The 20,885-nt window shown below is 63.7% G+C and overlaps 5 protein-coding genes across 5 annotated transcripts; 4 read left to right on the forward strand and 1 right to left on the reverse strand.

The window, feature by feature from the left end:
• Window positions 1-111: 111 nt before the first annotated feature.
• Window positions 112-1,998, forward strand: LOC311159505 (ADP-ribosylation factor-like protein 3; the record flags this gene model as incomplete). Its single annotated transcript, XM_084215622.1, has 6 exons — window positions 112-129; window positions 483-626; window positions 715-831; window positions 937-987; window positions 1,693-1,878; window positions 1,951-1,998. The coding sequence occupies 6 exons, from the start codon at window positions 112-114 to the stop codon at window positions 1,996-1,998; spliced, it is 564 nt and encodes a 187-aa protein (XP_084071748.1).
• A 1,553-nt stretch (window positions 1,999-3,551) lies between these two features.
• LMAN2 (lectin, mannose binding 2) lies at window positions 3,552-7,239 on the forward strand. The gene is made up of 8 exons (XM_084215779.1): window positions 3,552-3,701; window positions 3,782-3,900; window positions 3,983-4,100; window positions 4,352-4,431; window positions 5,512-5,673; window positions 5,977-6,091; window positions 6,486-6,605; window positions 6,750-7,239. Exons 1-8 carry the CDS (start codon window positions 3,560-3,562, stop codon window positions 6,908-6,910), a joined length of 1,017 nt encoding a protein of 338 aa, XP_084071905.1. The 5' UTR covers window positions 3,552-3,559; the 3' UTR covers window positions 6,911-7,239.
• Window positions 7,240-7,538: 299 nt separating this feature from the next.
• On the forward strand, window positions 7,539-10,018 carry B4GALT7 (beta-1,4-galactosyltransferase 7). Its single transcript, XM_084215753.1, has 6 exons — window positions 7,539-7,654; window positions 7,767-8,120; window positions 8,597-8,822; window positions 9,044-9,127; window positions 9,295-9,399; window positions 9,569-10,018. Exons 1-6 carry the CDS (start codon window positions 7,608-7,610, stop codon window positions 9,722-9,724), a joined length of 972 nt encoding a protein of 323 aa, XP_084071879.1. The 5' UTR covers window positions 7,539-7,607; the 3' UTR covers window positions 9,725-10,018.
• Window positions 10,019-13,202: 3,184 nt separating this feature from the next.
• N4BP3 (NEDD4 binding protein 3) lies at window positions 13,203-18,237 on the forward strand. Its single transcript, XM_084215618.1, has 5 exons — window positions 13,203-13,393; window positions 14,997-15,440; window positions 15,591-16,145; window positions 16,336-16,593; window positions 16,819-18,237. Exons 2-5 carry the CDS (start codon window positions 15,027-15,029, stop codon window positions 17,389-17,391), a joined length of 1,800 nt encoding a protein of 599 aa, XP_084071744.1. The 5' UTR covers window positions 13,203-13,393; window positions 14,997-15,026; the 3' UTR covers window positions 17,392-18,237.
• A 267-nt stretch (window positions 18,238-18,504) lies between these two features.
• On the reverse strand, window positions 18,505-19,670 carry NHP2 (NHP2 ribonucleoprotein). The gene is made up of 4 exons (XM_084215885.1): window positions 19,514-19,670; window positions 19,347-19,416; window positions 19,171-19,276; window positions 18,505-18,768 (listed from the first exon to the last, which is right to left on the reverse strand). The coding sequence occupies exons 1-4, from the start codon at window positions 19,659-19,661 to the stop codon at window positions 18,643-18,645; spliced, it is 450 nt and encodes a 149-aa protein (XP_084072011.1). The 5' UTR covers window positions 19,662-19,670; the 3' UTR covers window positions 18,505-18,642.
• Window positions 19,671-20,885: the final 1,215 nt, after the last annotated feature.

Raw genomic sequence — 20,885 nt, forward strand, 5'->3', positions numbered from 1 at the left:
TCCTCCCCCGGGAACGGGGAGCGTGCCAGTCACGAACCCACCGGCGGGCCCCGGGGACGAGCCCCCGGCAGCTCCCCAGGCGGTGCCGCGGGCCGCAGCGACTCCCAGACCATGGGGGATGTGCAGAAGGTAAGCGGGGTCCGCTGACATCCCACCGGCTCCAGGGGGGAGTGCAGCACCAGCGCTCAGCGGTGCTGCCAGGAGGGCTGGCAGAGCAGGGCTCTGCCTGGGGCATGTCCCCCAGCGTGCCCAGGAGCTGGGAGTGGTCCCAGGGCTGGGACAGCACACCCGGGAAGGGGGAACTGGGGCTGGGTGGATCTGCTGTGGGGCCACCCCGAGCCTGAACACCTTGTGAGCTGGGCCTTGATGCTCGCTCAGGCCATAGACACAAGGTACCCAAAGCCAACAGCGTGCCCAGTTCCCCCCTCCCAAAGAAGGGAGCCGGCACCCCACAGGGCTCACCCAGCACCCCCTGCCCCCAGGGGCTGCTCTCTGTCATCCAGAAGCTGAAGGGATCCCCGGAGCAGGAGCTCCGCATCGTCCTGCTGGGGCTGGACAACGCGGGCAAGACGACGCTGCTGAAGCGCCTGGCGTCCGAGGAGGTCAGCACCATCACCCCCACACAGGTAGGGGCTGCTGGGGGCCACGGGCAGGGCGGAGGGCGCAGTGCCCACCCATCCCTTGGGTGATGCTGGGGTTTGTGTCCCCACGCAGGGATTCAACATCAAGAGCGTGCAGTCTCACGGTTTGAAGCTGAATGTTTGGGATATCGGGGGGCAGCGCTCCATCCGCCCGTACTGGAAGAAGTACCTGGGCAGCACAGACCTGCTGGTGAGTGGGGCAGCACCCCCAGCCTGTGCATGCTGTGTGGGCCCCACAGAAGGGCTGTGCAGCCAGGCAAGGAGCCCCTGACTGTGCCTTTTGTCCCCACGGCAGATTTATGTCATTGACAGCGCTGACCAGAAGCGTTTTGAGGAGACAGGGCAGGTATGAGTGAGTGAGGGGTGGCTGTGGGGTCCTGGGGCTCAGATCTCTATGGCACCAGCTCTTTGGGGACGAGGGGGAGGCAAAGCTGCTCTGAATTATGGGGCAGTGCTGTAGAAGGGGCCATGCTGTCTCCAGAGCTCTGCAGGAAGGCTCAGGATCTCAGAGCTACCCCACTCCATGGCCCAGCAGCTCCCCCTGAGCTGGGATGCTCCAAGGGTGCCCAGCTCCAGGGTGACAGTCCCTGGGGAAAGTGACCCCTCAGTCCCCACCTCTCATCCCACCCCCAGCACCCAGTTAGTGATATGGCCAAACAAAGGTTATGAGCACCAAATTCAGCTGCAAAACCTGGGAATGGAGCTCTGAGAGGGGAAGGTGAGACTCCAAGTGCCAGCCCCGCTGTTCCGGCACCAGACGGCCGTGTGGGTGTGCCAGACAGCTCGGGACTGCCAGGAGCCTCCTGCAGCTGCCCTTTGCCCAGGGCTCTCAGTGCTGGGAGGATTTCAGTCCTCAAGTAGCCCTGCATGTGGCTCCTGGGCTGATGGAGCCCCTTTGGGAACTTCTTTCCCTTGGAACATCAAGATTCCTTATCTGCCATGAGTACCAGAGAGGAGGGATGAGGCATTTGGAGGGCTGAGGTGTCCAGCCCATGCTGGGCAGCTCCGTGGAGGAGGGCAGCAGCCCTGGGAGAAGCTTCTCTCTTGGCAGGAGCTGGCAGAGCTCACGGAGGACGAGTCCCTCACGGGGGTCCCACTGCTGGTGTTTGCCAACAAGCAGGACCTGGTGACTGCAGCACCTGCAGCTGAAATCGCAGAGGGGCTGAGCCTGCACACCTACCGGGACCGGGAGTGGCAGATCCAGGCCTGCTCGGCCCTGTCTGGGGAAGGGGTGCAGGTAGAGATGGGGGCCCGTGGGCTCTGCAGAGCTGGGCCCAAGGGCCTGCGCTCACATCCTTCTCCCCTCCAGGATGGGATGAACTGGATTTCCAGCCAGATCATGAACAGGAAGAAGTGAGAGCTGCAAAGTGCCAGACGGGACTGAGCTGCAGGTCCCTACGCCACGGCCAACCCCCCTGGTCCCTTGGCTCCCCCCGAGCCTCAGACTGCCATGCTCGGATGATTTTCCCACCCAGTCTTCCACTAATCAATCCGCTTCCCCTCTCCCTGCCTCCTGGGCTTCCACGGGCTCCTCACACCCCTGCCTCCCCTGCAGCCCCCGTGCTGCTGGAGGGAAGCACGTGTCTCAGCGTGCTGAGGGCTTGCACACCTCCAGCATGAGAACCTGCCCAGGACTTGTCCATCCATGCTGCTGTCACACCCTGCAGGGGCTGCTGTGACCCACACACTGCCCTGGGCACCCCGACACCGCCAGGCCCCCGAGTGCCGTGTCCCCCCTCTGTGCTCCCGCAGGATGGGACCGGTGCTGCCCCAGCCGTGGCAGCTGCTCGGGAAAGCCTCCCTTCAGCACCTCTCGCTGGCCAGGAGTCCCCATGTGTGCACAGGACTCGGGACAAGCATGAAGACAGGACCAGTCACCACCGGAGGGATCTGCCCGGTGCCAGCGGGGGCTGCTCTGTGCCGCCCGGGGCTCCCTGTACCCTGTCCCTGTCGGTACCACCCTGCTGTGTCCCTGCCGGGGCTGCTGTCGCAGGGCTGGAGGTGCCCATCCGGAGGGCCGGGAGGTTCCGCTCCCCGGTCCCCACGGCTGCCGTGGCGGAGGGATGGGGGGAGACCTGCGGGGCTGGGGCTGCCCTGCGACCTCAATAAAGCTGCTGTGACCTCCACGCTGCCTCGGCCGGTCCTTCCTGCTCTGCGCCCCAGCGAGGCCCGCGGGGCCCTTACCGAGCCCATTGTTCCTGTTCCCGTTCCCTATGCCCATCCCGGGGCTGTTCCCGAGCCCATTGTTCCCGTTCCCATTCCCTGTGCCCATCCCGGGGCTGTTCCCGAGCCCATTGTTCCCGTTCCCTGTGTCCATCCCGGGGCTGTTCCCGAGCCCATTGTTCCCGTTCCCTGTGTCCATCCCGGGGCTGTTCCCGAGCCTATTGTTCCCGTTCTCTGTGCCCATCCCGGGGCTGTTCCCGAGCCCATTGTTCCCGTTCCCATTCCCTGTGCCCATCCCGGGGCTGTTCCCGAGCCCATTGTTCCCGTTCTCTGTGCCCATCCCGGGGCTGTTCCCGAGCCCATTGTTCCCGTTCTCTGTGCCCATCCCGGGGCTGTTCCCGTTCCCATTGTTCCCGTTCCCGGGACCCGTCGGGGCGGGTCACGTGTCCCCCGGGCGGCACGAGCCGCGCACGTGAGGAGGCCCGGGGGAGGCGGGCGGACTACACCTCCCGGCACGCCCCGCGCCGCCGCGCACGCGTAGCGCACGCCGGGAGGCTGTTCGGCACCCTCCTCCCGCCTCCGGCCGCACTACTGGAGTTGCGCGCCCCGCTGGCCCCGCCTCCCTCCCCTGTCATAGGTGGCTAGTGATGCCGCTCACGCCTGGAGGCGGGATCTCAGTGAGTGCGGGTTTCTAATTGGCTGCTGCGGTAGCAAGGCGGGGCCGGGGGCGGGGCGCCGGAAGGCGGAAGCGGAGCATGGCGGCGGATGCGGGCGGGCTGGTGGCGGCGGCCGCGCTGCTGTTGGCCCTGGCCGGGCCGCGCCCGGTGCCCGCCGAGCTCACTGATGGCAACAGCGAGCACCTGAAGCGGGAGCACTCGCTGATGAAGCCGTACCAGGGTGAGCGCGGGGCCGGGGGGACGCTCGGGGCGCCCCGCGAGTGGCCCGGGCTGATCCGCGCTCTGTTGGCCCCTTTGCAGGCGCGGGCTCCGCCGCGATGCCGCTATGGGACTTCACGGGCAGCACCATGGTCACCAGCCAGTACGTCCGCCTGACGCCCGACGAGCGCAGTCGGGAGGGCTCCATCTGGAACCGCGTGGTGAGAGCCCGGGGCAGGACGGGCGGGGGTCGGCACGGGCCTGGCGCCTCACGCCCTGACGCCGCTGGGGTTTCTCCCGCAGCCCTGCTTCCTCAAGGACTGGGAGCTCCACGTCCACTTCAAGATCCACGGAGCCGGCAAGAAGAACCTGCACGGGGACGGGCTGGCGCTGTGGTACACGCAGGAACGCCTGACGCCAGGTCGGTGCCGGGAGCGGCCGGCCCGCAGCACACGGGGCCCGTCCCGGAAGGCAGCTGGCCAGGGACGGCTCGGAGCTCCCCGCTCTGGTTTCACTGGGCTGGGCTGACGTGTCCCGCGTGTTCTGCCCGGGCAGCAGGTGCCATCAGCCACCTGCTTGGCAGTGAACAGCTGGTACAGCTCAGAACTCTCTGAGCACAGATTCTCACCTCCTTTTGTCTCTTCCTCTCTCCACTCCTCTGCCCTGTTCCAGGTCCTGTCTTTGGCAGCAAGGACAACTTCCATGGGCTGGCTATTTTCCTTGATACCTATCCCAATGATGAGGCCACGGAGGTGAGTGCTCCAGGCAGCTTGTGCAGTGCCAGCAGGCTGTTCCCTTCCTGCTCCAAGTGCTTCTCACCTGATCCAAGGAAAAGTCTCTCCCTAGTTGGGCAGGGTCTGCTCTTCCTGTCCTGGGAGTTGGTAAAGAGAAGAATTTGTGTGCACTAATGGAGATAACCAGCTCCGTGCTCTTTCTTGTGCTGCTCTTGGCTACACAGATGTTTCCAAGGCATCTTCTCTGTGCAGGAGAGCAGGCACAGAGCTGGTGTAAACCCAGCACTACCTGCTAATAATCATCCTGAGTGTTATTCCCTGACCTCTGTGCTTTGGATACTCATCCCAGGATGTTTCTCCCCTTATTTTCTCTTTGCAACCTGTGTGTGTCTGAAGGAAACTCCTGTGGTGCCTTTTTGCTCCAGAATTCCCCAGGGCCACGGGACAGATCAGTCCTGTGAGGGCTGGGGATCCTTTTCTTGTGTCCTGCTTTGTGTTTGTGGATCTCATTATGGCACAGTCAGAAAACAAAACTATGCTTTGGGGTCTGTACCATCAAAACCATGATACTTCAGTCATAAAGCACCTGGAAATGACCCTGTTGTCTTGATGCTCATGGGAGGTGAATTCCTGCCTCCAGTTGTCCTCTCCTGGTGTAGGTAATCCAGTGATCACAAAGCCTTGTGTGTGGTTTTGCTGCTTATGTAGATTTCTGTCCATTCTGGGTCTTGTGCTCTGTTCTTACACTTTTTGTGTTCAAGGAATGACTGGATGGGGCAGTCAGGGCTAGCTGACAAAGTGGGGATTGGTCACATGTTGGACTGAATGCTCTCAGAGGTCTTTTCCAACCTAAGGGTGGGTTCATTCACAGAATCACAGGATGGGGGTCTTGAAATGGGAGCTCAGGAAGGGTGGCTCTGCTTTAGGCAGCTCAGGCTTGGTTCAGAAGCAGCTTTAGGTGGAGCAGCAGCCGTGCCCATCCCGTGCTCCATGCCTGACCACGGCGCTGCCGCCGTGCCGTGCTCCCACCCCGCTCCCTCTGCAGGCTCTGGCCGTGCCCCAGAGCTCCCACAGCGTGTCCCCTGTCTGTCCCCACAGCGTGTGTTCCCCTACATCTCAGCCATGGTCAACAACGGCTCCCTGAGCTACGACCACAGCAAGGACGGGCGCTGGACGGAGCTGGCCGGCTGCTCGGCCGACCTGCGCAACCAGAACCACGACACCTTCCTGGCCGTGCGCTACTCCCGCGGCCGGCTCACGGTGAGACCCACGGGGGCTGCTTCCCAGGGGGCAGGGATGGCCCCACCAGGGGCTGGAGGGGGTGTCCAGGCTCAGCCAGTGCCTCTCTGGAACCTCCAGCTCCAAAAGAGGTGCAGCCAGGCAGGATGGTGGCGTGCCAAAAGTGATTGCCTGGAGAGGGTGTGGAGTGTCCCTTGCTGGAGATGTTAATGAATCATCTGGACACAATCTATGTGATTTGGGATGGCCCTGCTTGAGCAGGGAGGGTGGAGCCTGTCCCATGGTTCTGAACATTCCTGGTGTGACCCTCTCGTGGTTTTGCAGGTGATGACTGACGTGGAAGACAAGAATGAATGGAAGAACTGCATCGACATTGCAGGGGTGCAGCTGCCAACCGGGTACTTCTTTGGTGCTTCTGCTGGCACTGGAGATCTCTCTGGTGAGAGGGACTTTGCTCAGGGGAACACATGGTAGTTGGAGCCTGGATTAGGTGACCCTGTCTTGGCAGGGGAGTTGGATCTCCAGAGGTCCCTTCCAGCCCTAAAAGAGCTGTGATTCTGAGATTGTAACACTGGATGCATTGGATAGTTTCCATTGCTTCCTTTCTCCGAATTGTTCACCGGGCTCTTGAAACCCTTTTGGGACCCATGGCTGGGGAAAGGAGGCACCTGAGAGCTAAGGAATGTCTTTGGATTGCAGTTTGATACCTGGGAATGAGGGTGGCTGGAGAGGGAAGGAGACTGGACCTGGCAGAGGACGGTCTGAGGGGTGCTCTGAGTGTGTGGACATCTCAGAGCTTCTGATGGTGTTTGGTGCTCATGGTTGTTCCCCAGACAATCACGACATTATCTCGATGAAGCTGTTCCAGCTCATGGTGGAGCACCCTGTAGAAGATGACACCGTTGACTGGACCAAGATTGAGCCGAGGGTCAGCCTCCTTAAATCCCCCAAAGGTGAGCCTGTGGGCTTTGGAAACCTTCCATGGGGGATTGGGAGGTCGGGGCTGGACTCTGGAAGGCATTGAAGGCATGACACCGGGTTAAACTCCACAGGAGGTGAGGTTCTGTTGGTCTCTGTAGCTGTTCTTTCCCTTGCAGACAACGTGGATGACCCGACGGGGAATTTCCGGAGCGGGCCGCTGACGGGCTGGAAGGTGTTCCTGCTCCTGCTCTGTGCTCTGCTGGGCATCATTGTCTGTGCCGTGGTGGGAGCTGTGGTCTTCCAGAAACGCCAGGAACGGAACAAGCGTTTCTACTAGTGGAGCACCTGTGCCCAAACCCATCTTTTTTTATGGGGAGCTGTAAAAAAACTGTGGTTTCTAAATGCTGTTTCTGAGAAATACCAGAAGTATTTTCTTACCTGTCTGTTTGGCTGTAACCCCTGCCCGGCCCTTGGCCTCCCACGGGCTGGACTGAGGGGGGTGATGCCCGCTGGCTCCCCAGAGCTCTGGTGTGGGAGCCTGGAGGTTGCTCCCCGGTTTTTCCAGCGCTCTCCCCGCGTTGCCGGGACTTGCTGTGCTGCCTGGGGCAGGTGTGAACATGAGGGGCTGAGGGGAGGGGTCTGCGAGTGGGGCATTAAAGAAAGGACTGACACCACCCGTGGCTCTGGCTCTGTGTGATGGGGAGAGGAGGGAGGCAGGATGGTCAGTGCTGGTGTGGGGGGCTGGACGGACTGGGGGATCTCAGCTCGGTGGGGGTGCAGGGAGGCAATCCTGGGAGGATCCCAAAGGCTCCGCGGATCTGCGCTCGCCGGCACCTGCCGGGGCTGTGCTGCGGTGTCCCCGCGGTTTCCGGTGGAGCCCCGGGAGGGGGTGGCGGTGGGACGGGACGGAGGGGATGTCCCCGGCGGCCGGTCCCGCCCCCGTCCCTCCCCGTCGGCGGAAGAGATCGGGGCCGTGTTTCCGGGGGAGCCGGGGGAGCGGCGGGCGCCGCCAGCGTGTCCCGGGGCCGGGGGCCATGGGCCCGGCCCGCCGCAGGGACGCGCTCCGGCTGCGCGGCGGAGGGTGAGCCCGCCGGTACCGGGGGGTCGCACCGGGGGCTGGGCGGACTCGGGGGATGCTATCGCGGTGCGGGGGCGGGGGTCCCACCGTGCGCTGACCCCGCGCCATCCCGCAGGTCCCCGCCGCTGCTGCGGCTCTTCCCCGGCCGCCTCTCCGCCTTCCCGCTGTTCCTGCTGGCGCTGCTGCTCGGCTTCGCCTCGCTGCTCTGGCTCCAGCTCAGCTGCTCGGGCGAGGGGCCGGCGCCGGGCGGGCAGCACCGGGGCGCTCCCCGGCAGCCCTGCCCGCCCCCCGCGCCGCCGCAGCCGCCCCAGGAGGAGCCGTCGTGGGCGCCGCACCGGCTGGCGCTGCTGGTGCCCTTCCGAGAGCGCTTCGAGGAGCTGCTGGCCTTCGTGCCCTACATGCACCGCTTCCTCAGCAAGAAGAGGATCCGCCACCGCATCTTCATCCTCAACCAAGTGGATCATTTCAGGTATAGCCTCCCTGTGCCGAGGGGGTCCTGCCCGAAACTCTGTGAGTGCTGGGAGGGGGCTGCAGAGAAGTGGAGGACCGGGGCAGCAGGGTGGCAGGAGCAGTGTGTGATGCTCCCCCCAAAGCTGCTCATTCTAGAGCTCAGAGATGGACAAAGTAGTGGTTTACTTCCTTATTCCGTGGCAAGAATAGAATCTTAGCGTAGAATCCTTTATCCTTGGATATTTCAGCTTTTTCCCCAGTGTCACAGGTTTGCAGCAGCAAAGGACAGGCCGTGGGGTGTTTGGAATTGCTGTCATCCCCAGCTCACTGTGCAGGGAGAATCTGCAGGGGTGCAGTTGCAGGATGCAATGCTGTGTTTGCATGCGTCCCTGTCTGGGGACTTTTCAGACATTGAGCACTGATGATTGTGGCAGGGGGATGTGTGGGGACTGTGGCTGCTGTGCGTGGCACTGAGAGCCCCCAGTCCCGTGGCAGGTTTAACAGGGCATCCCTGATCAACGTGGGCTTCCTGGAGAGCGGCAACGACACCGACTACATCGCCATGCACGACGTGGATCTCCTGCCCCTCAATGAGCACCTGGACTACAGCTTCCCAGAGGCAGGGCCCTTCCACGTGGCATCCCCTGAGCTGCACCCGCTCTACCACTACAAGACCTACGTGGGTGGCATCCTGCTGCTCACCAAGCAGCACTATGAGTTGGTGAGCTCCTGGGTGGGATGTCCTGGACAGTTTGGAGCAGGAGCTATGACATTATCATGGTCAACTTGGGAAGTGGGGACAGGAATCAAAATGGTTTGGGGACAGAGCCTGTGGTCTGAGCTGCTGGGAGGCTGGGCAGGGGAGGCTGAGCTGGTGTCTGCTCCTCTGAGGCTGTGGAGTTGTGCTGGGCCTTGGCTGGTATGGTGCTGCTCTCGTTCCAGTGCAATGGCATGTCTAACCGCTTCTGGGGCTGGGGACGGGAGGACGATGAGTTTTATCGACGTATCAAAGGAGCTGGTCTCCAGGTAAGGGGTCTCTGCACCCTCCTGGCTTGAAATTGCCCTTTTTTACATCTCTTCATCTGTCCCTCACTGTGGCCACCCAGTCTGGGGTGTGGGGAAGGCAGCCCTGCACTCCAGCAGCAGGTGCAGGATTTGCCAGTAGCTTTAGGGAAGCTCTGCTCTTCTCCCAGGTCCGTCGTCCCTCTGGAATCACAACTGGATACGAGACTTTCCAGCACCTGCATGACCCAGCCTGGAGGAAGAGAGACCAGAAGCGCATCGCTGCGCAGAAGCAGGTGAGACCTGTGGTCAAAGGGAGGCACGGGAGGTTGGGGCTGCGGTCACCACATGCTCGTGTCCTCCTCTGCCAGCTCTGGCTCCCTCCCCGGGCACTGGGTCCTTCTCCCTTCCAGTCCCCTCCCTTCTCCCTTCCAGCCCGGGCCGAGCAGTCTCTCTCTTCCTCAGGAACAGTTCAAGGTGGATCGGGAGGGAGGCCTGAACAACGTGCGGTACCGAATCGAGTCACGCACAGATCTGAGCGTGGCAGGAGCCCCTTGCACCGTCCTCAATGTCCTGCTGGACTGTGACACAAACGAGACCCCCTGGTGCACGTTTGGCTGAGCCCGTCCCTGCGTGCCGGTCGTGTGCTCTGTGCTGGTGCCAAGGCTCCCTGGCTGCCCTGCCGTGCAGCTGCCTGGAGCAGGCAGGGATTTGCAGCGGATGAGCATGGCAGTGCTGGCGAGACACAGAGGAGCAGAAGAGGCTGAGAACTGGACTTTGCTGGGAGCAACAGAAGAGGCTGACAGTGGGACTGGATGGTGTCGCTGCAGGCGCTGGTGCTGCCTCCTGGGGCAGGTGCAGGAGGTGGCTTTCCTGTGCTGGACGTGGCTGAGCTGCCACGCAGCTCAGAGGACAATAAAGAACTGTCAGGGCACCTGTTAGTTGTGAATGCCCTGGGCTGTGCTGGCACTACTCCATTTTCCTGTTCCCTTCACCTTCCTTCAGCACACCTGTCCTGGCTTGGCCCCAGCTCCTCTCTGTGTGACAGGTGAGCTCTGAGCTGCTTTGGCTCAGAGGCCAAGCCAGTCTGAAATGGGCTCTGGGAGAGATGGTGCCTCTTCCAGCTGCCAGGTGCCCCCAGGGCTGGGCTGTTGGCATTTCACTGCAGGAAGTGGTTGTGGTTGAGCCGTGCCCGAGCCCCAGCATCCACAGCACTGCTGGGTGTCAGCACTTGTAGGCCAGGACCTCTCTGGGGTGAGGAGGGGAGTTCTGGCTGTGCTTTCCTTGCCTGCCTTCCATGGGTGTGCTGCCTCAGCCTTTCTGGGGGGGTTGGAAAATCGGATGTCTCCCCTGGGGTCTTGGCACACGTTGTGGGTGCTGCTGCCTCCTCAGGCTGGGTAGACCCAGCTGAACAGCCAGTACCTCTCTGTTCAGCCCCACCACTAGCACTGGCACCAGGCCCTCTGCATTTCCTGGCCCCTTCTGTCCTGTCTCCTGCCTGCCACTTCCTGGAGTGGTTGCTTTGCATCCTCAGAGAGAAGCTGTTGCCATCCCGGGAAGACGAGCAGCTCCAGAGAGGAGGGAGGGAGGGAGGGAGGGAGGGAGGGAGGGAGGGAGGGAGGGAGGGAGGGAGGGAGGGAGGGAGGGAGGGAGGGAGGGAAAAAAGCATCAGAGCCAAGTGCAGGGCTCATGTACCCTGTAGGGACTGTGGGATGGGGATGGGGTGTCTGGAGGGATCTGGTGCCTTCTTTCTGTGCTGCTCTGGAGCTGGGAGAGGAGTCTAGAATCCTTGGACAGGGTGTTGGGGGTTGCCTCTGAGGCAGGGATTGAGGTGCTGGTGCAGGGTGGCGAGGATCTGCTCTGCATCATGGAAGCAGCAGGCTCAGCCTTGGGGCAATGTGGGGCTGTGCTGTCCAAGAGCTCCTGATGGCCTCTCCAGCCTGCTGGCTCCAAAGCATTGCTGGTATCTGGCATGAAGGTGCTGGTGAACTTGGACAGCTGGTGCACTTCTCCACAGGTGTTTCGGGACCAGTCATGTCCTTGCTGTGGGCAGCCAGAGGGAGAGACTAGCCCAGCAGCCCCACTCCTGCCTCTCCATGGCACAGGTTTGGGATCAGCCATCTGTGTGGCAGCCCCTTCCTGGTGCCTGAACCACAGCCAGGGCTGGTGGAGGCAGATCAAAGTATTTCTCTGTGCTGTTCAAAATAGATGACACAATTTGGGGCAGGTTTCATAGAGACGTAGCTGTGCAGAAACAGAGAGCATATGTGCACCTCGCACTTGGCTCAGCGCTCCAGGCTCCTCTCCTGCTGCCTGGCAGCTATTTCTCAGCTCTGCTCGCAGCCCCCTCATCCCCCGGTTGCTTTTGTGGAAGAGGCACCCTGCTGGAGACCCGGCTTCCTTTTATAGCCCTGAATGTGACTCGGAGGTCGCTCGGCTCTGCTCCCCCCCCACGCTTCGGTATCGGCAATGGCCCAGCGGGAGGGGATGAAGTTTTCCCCCGTTGCCTTTCCACAGATGGATCACACCCTGCCTGCTATCCCAGGAGCCCTGCAGAACCCAGCCAAAAGCCTCACAGTGTTCTCATGCTCTCAGCAAGCCTGAGGAGAACATCAGGATGCTCAGAGGCAGAGAGGGCCCCTGGAGGGCAGCCCTGCCCCTCTGTGACCCCCCTTCTGGGATTACTGTTCAAGCAGGTGCAGCAATCGATGGCTTTTATTGTCAGGTTGTTATAAAGTGGATTGTTCAGAGCTGTTTGCTGGTAGGCATGTGAAATTGCTGTAGTATCTTAGAGGGGGGCACTGGAGGGTGAGGCCAGCAGAGAGAGAGAACTGGGGAAAAAGTCAGAGGAAGCTGAAGCATCTCTGCCTGGAGAAGGTGACATCCCTGGCTGCTTCTGAGTGACCCCCTGAGTGACCTGGGCAGGGCCAGGCTCCGGGGCCCTGTGGAAGCTGGAAGCTGCTATCCAGGCAGACGTGCTCGGGGCATGCAGCCCGAGGAGGAGCAGGAAATGGGGCAGACGGGCAGAGGGGCGCGGCCGTGAGCAGCACCCTGTGAGCCTCCCGGATCACTGCAACCCATCCCAGCCCGCGGGATGATGCCAGTGCCCGCGGGCTGCCGGGGGCCCCTTTCACGACTGAGCTCCAGGCAGAGGGCCGGGGCATGGCAGACACATTCCTGAGGCCAGCAGGATGGGACACGGCACGGTTGGGAAGGGCTCCCTTGTTCAGAGGTCACGCTGGTGCCGCTGGGCACAGGAGCTGCGGAGAACGGGGGCTGAGGCCCGAGGGAGCGGAGCGTGCCTTGGCAGCGCACCGAGGACACTGCCAGCATGTGAGCCCGGCGAGCAGGGACCGGGGACAGTGTGTGTGTGTGGGAGAGCACTGGCAGCACAGCTTGAGGACTCGGGTGTGCGGCGGAGGGAGCTGGCAGCGAGCGGGGTGCGAGCAGAGCGATACACCGGGCTGGGGACGGTGCGGTCCGTGCCGGGGACAGACGGCACCGCGCCGTGCGAGGGAGCAGGGCTGCTGCCGGTGTCCTGCTCCCAGGGACACGGTGACCAGGTCCACCCCGTGCCGGGATCCTCGCTCCCTGCGGCTGCCAAAACCGGCTCCAGGCCAGGATGTGATTCAGAGGGATGAAGCGCGTCCCGTCTCACTGGCGCCAGGCCAGGCGGGAGCCCCACGGGGGTACACCGTGTCCCCGGGGCTTTGTGAACTCCTGCCCACCCGAGGGTGCCGCGAGGGGGGGACACGGGGTTGCCCTGCTAGAGGAGTGCCACAGAGAGTGTCCCATGGAGTCGAGACCCCTCTCCACGCCGCAGGTACGAAGCAAACTATTTCTCTCCACCCTTGGCGGGCGATACCCGGGAAAACCAGCCCTCCTGTCAGGGGGTTACCGGGAGCCGAGCGGCGCCGGTGCTGCCAGTCCCGGAGCTGTAGCTGGGGGGATTTGCGGGGCTCTCCCCGCCATCGGGAGATCGCTCCGCGCAAGTGTCGGCGCCGCCCGCAGCCAGCGCGCCCTGCCCCGCCCCGCCCCGCTGGTGGGCACGGCCGGGCCGGGCCGACCCCTCCTTCCTCCTCCTCCTCCTCCTCCTTCTTCCTCCTCCTCCTCCTCCTGCTGCTGCTGCTGCTGCTTCCCGCCCCTCCCGTCCCGCCGCCCCCGCGCCGCGATTTGCCGGTGCCGGCTCCGCCCGCCGCCCCGCGCGGCCGCGGCCGAGGGGCGCGTTCAAACGCGGCGAGGGAAGGAGCGCGGAGCGGAGCCGTGCGGGACCGCAGCGCCGCCGGCATGGTGAGTGCGGGGCCGGGCGGCCCCATCCCCCTCCCGCGCCGCGCTGCGGCCGGCGGGGCTTTGTCCCGGGCTCGGGCCCGGGCACCGACTGCCCCCTCCGCCCTCTCCGTGCCGGAAATTCCGGCGGGGCTGCGGGGAGGCGCGGAGGGGGCTGCGCGGGGACCCGCGCCCGCCTCCCTCCAACCCTGCCGTTCGCTCCCGGGTGGAATGGGAATGGGAAAGGGAAAAGGTTTGTGGCCGTATCCTGCCTGGGTACGGCTGGGATTGAGAGCAGATCGCGAAGGAGCCAGGCTGGCCGGACCGGTGTTTTGCCGCCTGGAGGGGGATCCCCTCCCTGCCGCAGGCAGGACACCTTCGGGCTCCCCCGGCGTTTCCCAAACCTCCCACAACCTGACCTACTTCCTCGGCCGCCTGTGCCGGGAGGAGCCGCTGCGGGGCTCGGCCGAGCTGCTCCCCAATGTCGGGGGCTGGATGTGCATCCATGCCCCCCGCCCCCAGCCATGGGAACATCCACGTCCCCTATCCCCGTGCACGCCCGGTGGCACCGCCGGCAGCCCCGATCCTTCCAGAAGGTCCATCCCTGGTGCCCTTCGTGGGGTGCCGGTGCCCGGAGCAGGTGTTGGGCTCGCAGAGGGAGGTGACAGCGCAGGCCGGGAGCTGTCAGACAGGTTTGTGCGTGGCAGCAATTAAAAGCGGGGTGTTTGTTTACCCGGCGCGTGGTGCTGAGAACCAGGGCAGCTTCCTGGGTGTAACCTGGCCCCGGAGCCCTCGGCGAGGCTGGGAGCGGTGCTGGGGGCTCTGCCTCGCCCCTACCACACTCTCTGTGTCCCCTACACTGTTGTGAGGCCATCGTCCCCTCCCTAGCCCTGGGCAGCCAGAGCCGAGGCCGAAGGCATCCTCTCATCCTTCCTCCCCCGGCCACCTGCGCAGGAAGCTGCATTGTCCCGTCAGCATCCTGCCCCTTCCCACCGCCCTCTCGACACGTCCGGCCGCGGGGTCCCCGGCACGCACGCAGCAGCTGCGCTGTGGCCGCCTCCTCCCTGCCCGGCGCTGGGGAGGGAATGCCCGTGGATGGAAGGGGCCGTGTGGAGCTCCCCTGCGAGCTGCAGGAGCCCGTGCCGCTCATGCTGTGCGGGAAGTGTCCCCGTGGTGCCGCAGAGTGCCCATCCCGTGCGGAGGCCAAGCTGATGGGCATCCGTAGGGACATTTTGGGAAGGTCTCCAGAGGGTGTCCGGAGCCGGAGGTCCCGGCGGGGAGGTTGGGTGTCGCCGGGCCGGGGCTGGCGCCAGGCCTGGGCAGGTGCTGCCGGCTCCCGAACTCGCCCGCCTGGCTGGGCGGCAGGTGCCTGTTCTGGTGGCAGCCCCGGCCGCGGGCGGGAGGTGGGGCTGGGTGTGGGAGGAGGCGCTGCACCTTGGTGGGGGCAGCGGCGGGGAGCCCCCGCCCCGTGCGGGCTGTGCCCTGTCCCCCGGGAAGCTGCACGGGAGCCGGCAGATCCATCCCAGTGCCAGGAGCCCGTGTGGGCCCTCGGGGCCGGCTGGGAAAGGGGGTGCCGGGGGTGTGTCCCGGCTGCCCGGCATCGCTGACTCTGTCTCTTCCCCGGCAGTGCTGGTTCTGGGCTTTTCTCTAATTCTCCATGGCAGCAGCACAGGGTCCTGTGACCTGTGAGCCTGACACGCGTGTCCTCGGCACCTACCTCTCCTCGGAGCCCGTCGGCGTCGTTGGCAGCATGGGCAGCGTGGGCAGCCTGGTGGAGAAGCAGGATCTGTCCCCCCTGGAGCTGCGGGCCCCGCTGGGCGGCTCGCGGGGGCTCCGGCAGCCCGACGGGTTGCTGCGGAAGGGGCCGAACCAGCGGGAGCTCTTTGGGTACCTGCACGGGGCCAAGAAGGAGACGCGGGCGGAGCGGAAGCACCAGGCATCGGGCGCCTGCTACAAGCGGGACTACGAGAGTGACCGCGAGAACCGATCCCCCGAGCGCTGCTCCCGCGAGCATCACCGCGGGGCCGACTTCTCCAAGAGCTCCCTGCCAGAGCGGGGCCGCTTCGACAAGGTGAGGCTGTGAGGTCCTGAAATGAGGATGGAGCAGGATGATCTGCACCCCCCTGGATGGGATGTGGGGATTTGAGGATGTTCAGGGATATGAAGTGGGGGTTCTCTTTGGGTATAGAGGCTCATGCTTCACCTTGCTCTTGTTTTTCAGTGCCGTATCAGGCCCTCGGCTTTCAAGGCGGTGGCTGGGAAGGGGCTTGTCTCCATGCAAGGCCTGTCCTCGTCCAAGGGGCAGAAGTTGTCCAAGAGCAATGGGAGCCTGCACACGCTGCTGTCGCAGAGCAGCACGGCGGCCCCGCAGCACGGCCCGCTCCGCACCCACCTGCTCCACGCCATCAGCCTGGATGAGACCTCTGATTCCAGCCACAACTCCATCCAGAGCTTCCCGTCCTATGGCTCCCGCCTCAAGCCTGCCCAGAGCCAGTTCAGCGCCTCCATGGGCCACATCAACCACATTGGGGGCTCCTTGGACAGGGTTTCCCGGAGCCCCAGGGATACCCTGGCCCCTGAGAAGATGCCCCTGTCCTGCAAAAGCATGGCCACCCTGAGCAGGCTGCAGAGCCCCGGAGAGCCCCCGCCGCCGTACGAGTTCTCCTACTCGCTGGAGGACGCGGTGAAGCAGCTGGAGGACCGGCTGCAGGAGACGGGAGGGGAGCTGCGGCAGCTCAAGAGGAGCCTCAGCGAGACTGAAGATCCCTTCACACAGGTGAGCCGTGGGACTGGGGTGGTGCTGGGTGCCCCAGGCAGGGCTGGGGGGATGGAAGGAGCAGTGAAGGAACTGCCATGGTGGGTGATGCGCTTGGAATGCCCAAGTGTGGGAGGATCAAATATCACAGGACCTCTTGGGGTCCCTCCTGGGGCTACAGCCCCTCACCAGTGTCCACCTGTGCTGGCAGGCGTTTGAGGACAAGCAGCGGCTGTGGCTGGACGAGCTGGAGGACCTGAAGCAGATGTACATGGCCCGGCTGCAGCAGGTGATGCAGCAGGCGCAGCGCGGGCAGCGGGCGCTGCAGCTGCAGCTCTACAAGGCACAGCAGGAGAAGAAGCGGCTGCAGGAGGAGCTGAGCCTGCAGCAGTGCCAGTGTGAGGAAAGCAAGCTCCGGCAGCCCCAGGGCGAGCATGGCAGCCCCAAACTGGAGGAGACCAAGTGGGAGGTGAGTCCCTTTCCTTCCTTTCCTTCCTTTCCTATTGCCACCCTCCTGGCCGTGGTGCCAGTGTGGGGGCAGCAGTTCCCTGCTCTGGTGTCACTTGGGCTCACAGTACGGGAGGGATGAGCCATGTGTGGTGCTTATGGTCTCCCATGAGGACAACTTGGGGTGCTGCCACCTCTGGGGTCCTGCTCCCCCAGCTCTTCCTCACTGCTCGCCCATGCCCTGCAGGTGTGCCAGAAAGCAGCAGAGATCTCTCTGCTGAAGCAGCAGCTCCGGGACACCCAGGAGGAGATGGCTCAGAAGCTGGGGGAGATCTTCAGCCTGAAGACGCAGCTGCGGGAGGCCAAGGCAGAGGTCCAGGCCAGGGACTCGCAGCTGGCACAGCTGGCAGACTCCTTCCAGAGCCCCCCAGAGCCCAGCACCTCGCTGCCCCTGGGCGATGACCCCATGCCGTCGTGCCAGGACTTCCCTGGCTGCGAAACTGATGACTCCAAGTGCCGGGGCCTGCAGAGCGACTCGGCGGAGCCCCTGGAGCGGCAGGTGGAGTGGCTGTGGGCAGAGCTGCTGCGGGAGCGGCGTCAGGGCCAGCTGCAGGCTGTGAACTTTGAGCTGGAGAGGAAAACGTGGCAGGAAGAGAAGGAGAAGGTGCTGCGGTACCAGAGGGAGCTCCAGGCCAGCTACATGGAGATGTACCACCGGAGCCAGGCACTGGAGCGGGAGCTGCGGCAGCTGCGGGCGGAGCCCAGGGATGTCAGGATCGATTCGCCCTGGATCGAGAGGGTGGAGTCCTCCAAGATCTGAGGGGCAGGATGCCAGTGGGACTGAGAAGGGGGAAGGTCTCTTGCTGCTGCAAAGGGACGATCTCAGGGTGTACACAAGGACTGGCCCCACTCCGCACTGCCCTGGGCTGAAGGACCGATTGCCACAGGGGAGCTTCTCCTTCTTGCAGCACTTCAGGCCCTTCTGTTGGGGTCTCTGGAGGGCGAGGGGTCCTCTGTGCCAGGGTGGGGGTCTTGCATGTGCCCCGTGCTCTGACTCCAGGAGTGTTTGCCCTGTGATTCCTTCTGCCAGGGGGGCAGTAACCAAGCACCCTGTGAAACATTCCCTGTCCCTCCTGCTCTGCTGCCCGTGTCTCTACAACCCAACTTAATGTCTTGTGAGGAGAGGCTTAAGCCCTGTCCCCCACCCCACTGCCTTGCTGCGGGGGGTGCAGCCACTGTTTGCAGTGGCTGCCTTGTCAGCAGGGCCCTGGGGCTGGTGGTGCCTCTGGGCAGGCAGAGGAGGAAACCCCGAGGAGTTCTGGTGCTGCTGGGAAGGGGCAGCTGCCCCAGCACCTCTGCTGGGGCTTCTCGTGTCCCCAGTGTGGAGCTGCTCTGCAGTGGAGGTGGTTGGTGCAGCTTTCTTTGGGCTGAGATAGGGGAATGCCTTGTGCAAGGAGGGATGGGAACAGGTGCTCTGCCACACTGGGAGGAACTGGGAGGGAAGAGAGGACTGGGGCATGTGCCTGAGCTGGGGAAGAGGCTGGGGTCCCCCCTCCCAGGGGAGGTGAGGGGGAGCTGGGGAGCCCAGAGGTGCTGGAAGGAAAGAGCCCTGCTCTGTGTGTAACAGCAGAACTGTGTGAAGGCCGGGCCCAGCCCCACACCCCGTTCCTGCAATAAACCCGCATTTCTCTCTCCTGGCCTCTGCTCTGCTTCCCACTGGGTCGGGGGGCTCCCGGCCGTGATGGTGGGGGTGAGGGGGACGGTGTGGGGCCGGCCTGGGCGGTACAACGGGCAGGGCACGGCGGTGAGTCACAGCGGGGCTGGTCGGGCTCCCAGGGCAGCCTCATCCCTGTCCCCGCTGAGGTTTAACCCAGCCGTGGACACTCCCCAGCCCTTCCCCCGAGCACCAGGACCACTTTGTACAAACCCGCAGACACCTTTATTCACCCCACAGCGCTCAGCATCCCCCCATCAGTCCTCTGGGCAGAGTCCCCAGAAACACCCGTGCGGCCCCGGGCAGAGGGACAGGGACCCGCCAGGGCCCCGCAGGGCACAGCCCGGCCCCGGCTCTTCACAGCGGCAGGGGAAGGGCCGACACCTCCTCCAGGCACTCATCGTAGGTCTCCTGGTAGTCCTCGTGGGGCTTGATCAGGATGACACAGGTCGGGCGCTTGGAGCCGGCTGCAGCTCCCAGGTCCTGAGGGAACACAGGGAGGCCATGGGAGGCCAGGTTCCTTCCCAAGGCGAGAACCTCACGAACCTTTTTCCCAGCTTGTGTCCTACAAGCTCACGTGCCCGAGTTCTTCCCCAGAGTGGGTCTGCAGAGCTGCCTGCACCAGGGCTGAAGCTCCAAAGACATCGACAGCCCCCCCAACTCCCTGTCTGCAAAAGAGCCGGCCCCAGCCCAGAGAAGCCTGGCAAAGATGTGCTGGCTCTGTCCCGGAGCTGCTGCAGAAACTCGATCATGACAACCACCTCTGTGATTCCACAGTGAAACACTCCTCCATCTCCCTCTGTCCCTTCTGTGCCTCGGTCAGGGACAAACACAGAGTTCTTTACTCGGGCACCGGATCTGCACCTCCCCCGCCCCAGCACTCACCGTTTTGGAAGGGACGTATGCGTACGGGAGGCTCCTGTCCTCGCACATGATGGGGATGTGGCAGTAGACATCGATGGGCAGCGTGTCCCCGGCCAGCACGGTGATCCTGCGGGCACAGCCGTGTCAGCGGCCGGGCCCGGGGCAGCGCGGGCCCGCGGCGCCAGGGCAGCACTTACCCCTTCTCGCCCTTGTTGATGAACTTCTGCACCTCCTTCACACCGCGGCGGAGCTGCTTGTGCTTGGTTGCTGCAAGAGAACCACGGCGTGAGGGGCTGAGGGAGAACGGCAGCGTGCGGGACCGCACCGCGCCACCGCCATACCCGGCCCTTCCCCGCCGCCGGACCTTTCCTGATGCACTTGAGCAGCTTTCGGGTGAGCTTGCGGGACGCGAGCGGCTGCGCGATGGGGTTCAGGAAGTCGAGCTGCTCCCGGTACGAGAGCTCCGGTGTCGCCTCCGCCTCAGCCGCCGCCTCCGGCTTCTCCCGCGCCATGGCCGCCACAGGCCGATTCCGCTTCCGGGGCACGCGCCGCGCCGTGGGCGGGACACACGCCCGCGAGCTCTCCGACAGCCAATCGGAACCGCTCTGACAGTGACAGACAGCCGGGACGGCCAATGGCGAGTGGTGTTTGTAGCCACCCCCCCCACCCCCCCCCTTCCCGGCCACGCGCTCCGTCCCGCGTTTCCCACCCCCGGTCCCAGTCCCAGACCCAGCTCCAGTCCCGCTCCCAGTTCTGGACTCAGTCTCGGTCCCAATCCCGGACCCAGCTCCAGTCCCGGTCCAGTCCCAGTCCCGGTCCCAGCCCCAGCTCCAGTCCCGGTCCCAGTTCTGGACTCAGTCTCGGTCCCAGTCCCAGTCCCAGTGTCAGGCAGGCCGGGGCAAGCTTCAACACGGGCCTTTATTGGGTGTGGTCAGTGCCGGTAACGCTGGACCCACCCGACCCAACACAACATCACAACAACCTGAACACGGGAACGCCGCCGTGCCCGGTGTGCAGCCAGCCACCCTCACGGGCCGTGCCCGCTTCATCCACCTGGCCACACACAGGATTCTCTCCCTTGCTTTTCATCCCAGGGAACTTTTCTCCCTGCAGGGCTACATCGCTGCTTTTCCCAAAAAGAATGGAGGCTTCCAACATGGTACCCTCCCAGAAACTGCTCTGAATCAACCCTTCAACCCAGCAGCCAGCACTGGGGATAATGAGGTCTACCCGAGGCTATGGCAGCACATCCCCTGAGCCCAGGAGATGCCCTGACCCATGGAGACATCGCTGCTCCAACTGAGAGAGGCCTCAGGCAGGGCTGGTTACCTTCTGCCTTACTCCAGCCTGTCCCTGGACAACAGGAGGGCTTCAGCCAAGACCTGCAGCTGCTCCAAGACCTCTCGCTGCATCTCCACAGCCACGTGGAACACGTGGTGGTCGGAGCTGTTGTACATCACAGCGTTCTGGAACATGAGCATCAGGTCACACTGGAACTGCATCACGGACTGGATGTGTCCCTTTGACAGCCTCCTCTTTATGCTGCTTAAATCCATGGGTCTACAAAAGACAGAGAGGAGAAAAATGAAATTGCAACCCAGAGCCTGGCATCCTTTGGGATCTGCATGAATGTGCTTGTTCTCATTTCAGGGTGGCCTTGAAAGCACAGCTATTTTCAATCAATTTTATTGCTCAAGACACACAGGGGGGAGTGAGAAAGGCTTTTCTTCTGAGCC

Source organism: Fringilla coelebs (genome assembly GCF_963513975.1).
Source record: "Fringilla coelebs genome assembly, chromosome: 15".
Taxonomy (NCBI): Eukaryota; Metazoa; Chordata; class Aves; order Passeriformes; family Fringillidae; genus Fringilla; species Fringilla coelebs.

Bases quoted from the DNA above. Each gene is read 5' to 3' on its own strand.
- LMAN2 (XM_084215779.1), top strand. From the start codon at position 3,560: ATGGCGGCGGATGCGGGCGGGCTGGTGGCGGCGGCCGCGCTGCTGTTG. The intron at 3,702-3,781 runs GTGAGCGCGGGG...GCCCCTTTGCAG, and splicing joins GCTGATGAAGCCGTACCAGG to GCGCGGGCTCCGCCGCGATG. The intron at 3,901-3,982 runs GTGAGAGCCCGG...TTTCTCCCGCAG, and splicing joins GCTCCATCTGGAACCGCGTG to CCCTGCTTCCTCAAGGACTG.
- N4BP3 (XM_084215618.1), top strand. From the start codon at position 15,027: ATGGCAGCAGCACAGGGTCCTGTGACCTGTGAGCCTGACACGCGTGTC. The intron at 15,441-15,590 runs GTGAGGCTGTGA...CTTGTTTTTCAG, and splicing joins AGCGGGGCCGCTTCGACAAG to TGCCGTATCAGGCCCTCGGC. The intron at 16,146-16,335 runs GTGAGCCGTGGG...CTGTGCTGGCAG, and splicing joins CTGAAGATCCCTTCACACAG to GCGTTTGAGGACAAGCAGCG.
- B4GALT7 (XM_084215753.1), top strand. From the start codon at position 7,608: ATGGGCCCGGCCCGCCGCAGGGACGCGCTCCGGCTGCGCGGCGGAGG. The intron at 8,121-8,596 runs GTATAGCCTCCC...GTCCCGTGGCAG, and splicing joins AACCAAGTGGATCATTTCAG to GTTTAACAGGGCATCCCTGA. The intron at 8,823-9,043 runs GTGAGCTCCTGG...CTCTCGTTCCAG, and splicing joins CCAAGCAGCACTATGAGTTG to TGCAATGGCATGTCTAACCG.
- NHP2 (XM_084215885.1), bottom strand. From the start codon at position 19,661: ATGGCGCGGGAGAAGCCGGAGGCGGCGGCTGAGGCGGAGGCGACACCG. The intron at 19,277-19,346 runs GTAAGTGCTGCC...CTGTGCCCGCAG, and splicing joins ATCAACAAGGGCGAGAAGGG to GATCACCGTGCTGGCCGGGG. The intron at 18,769-19,170 runs GTGAGTGCTGGG...GTGTTCCCTCAG, and splicing joins CATACGTCCCTTCCAAAACG to GACCTGGGAGCTGCAGCCGG.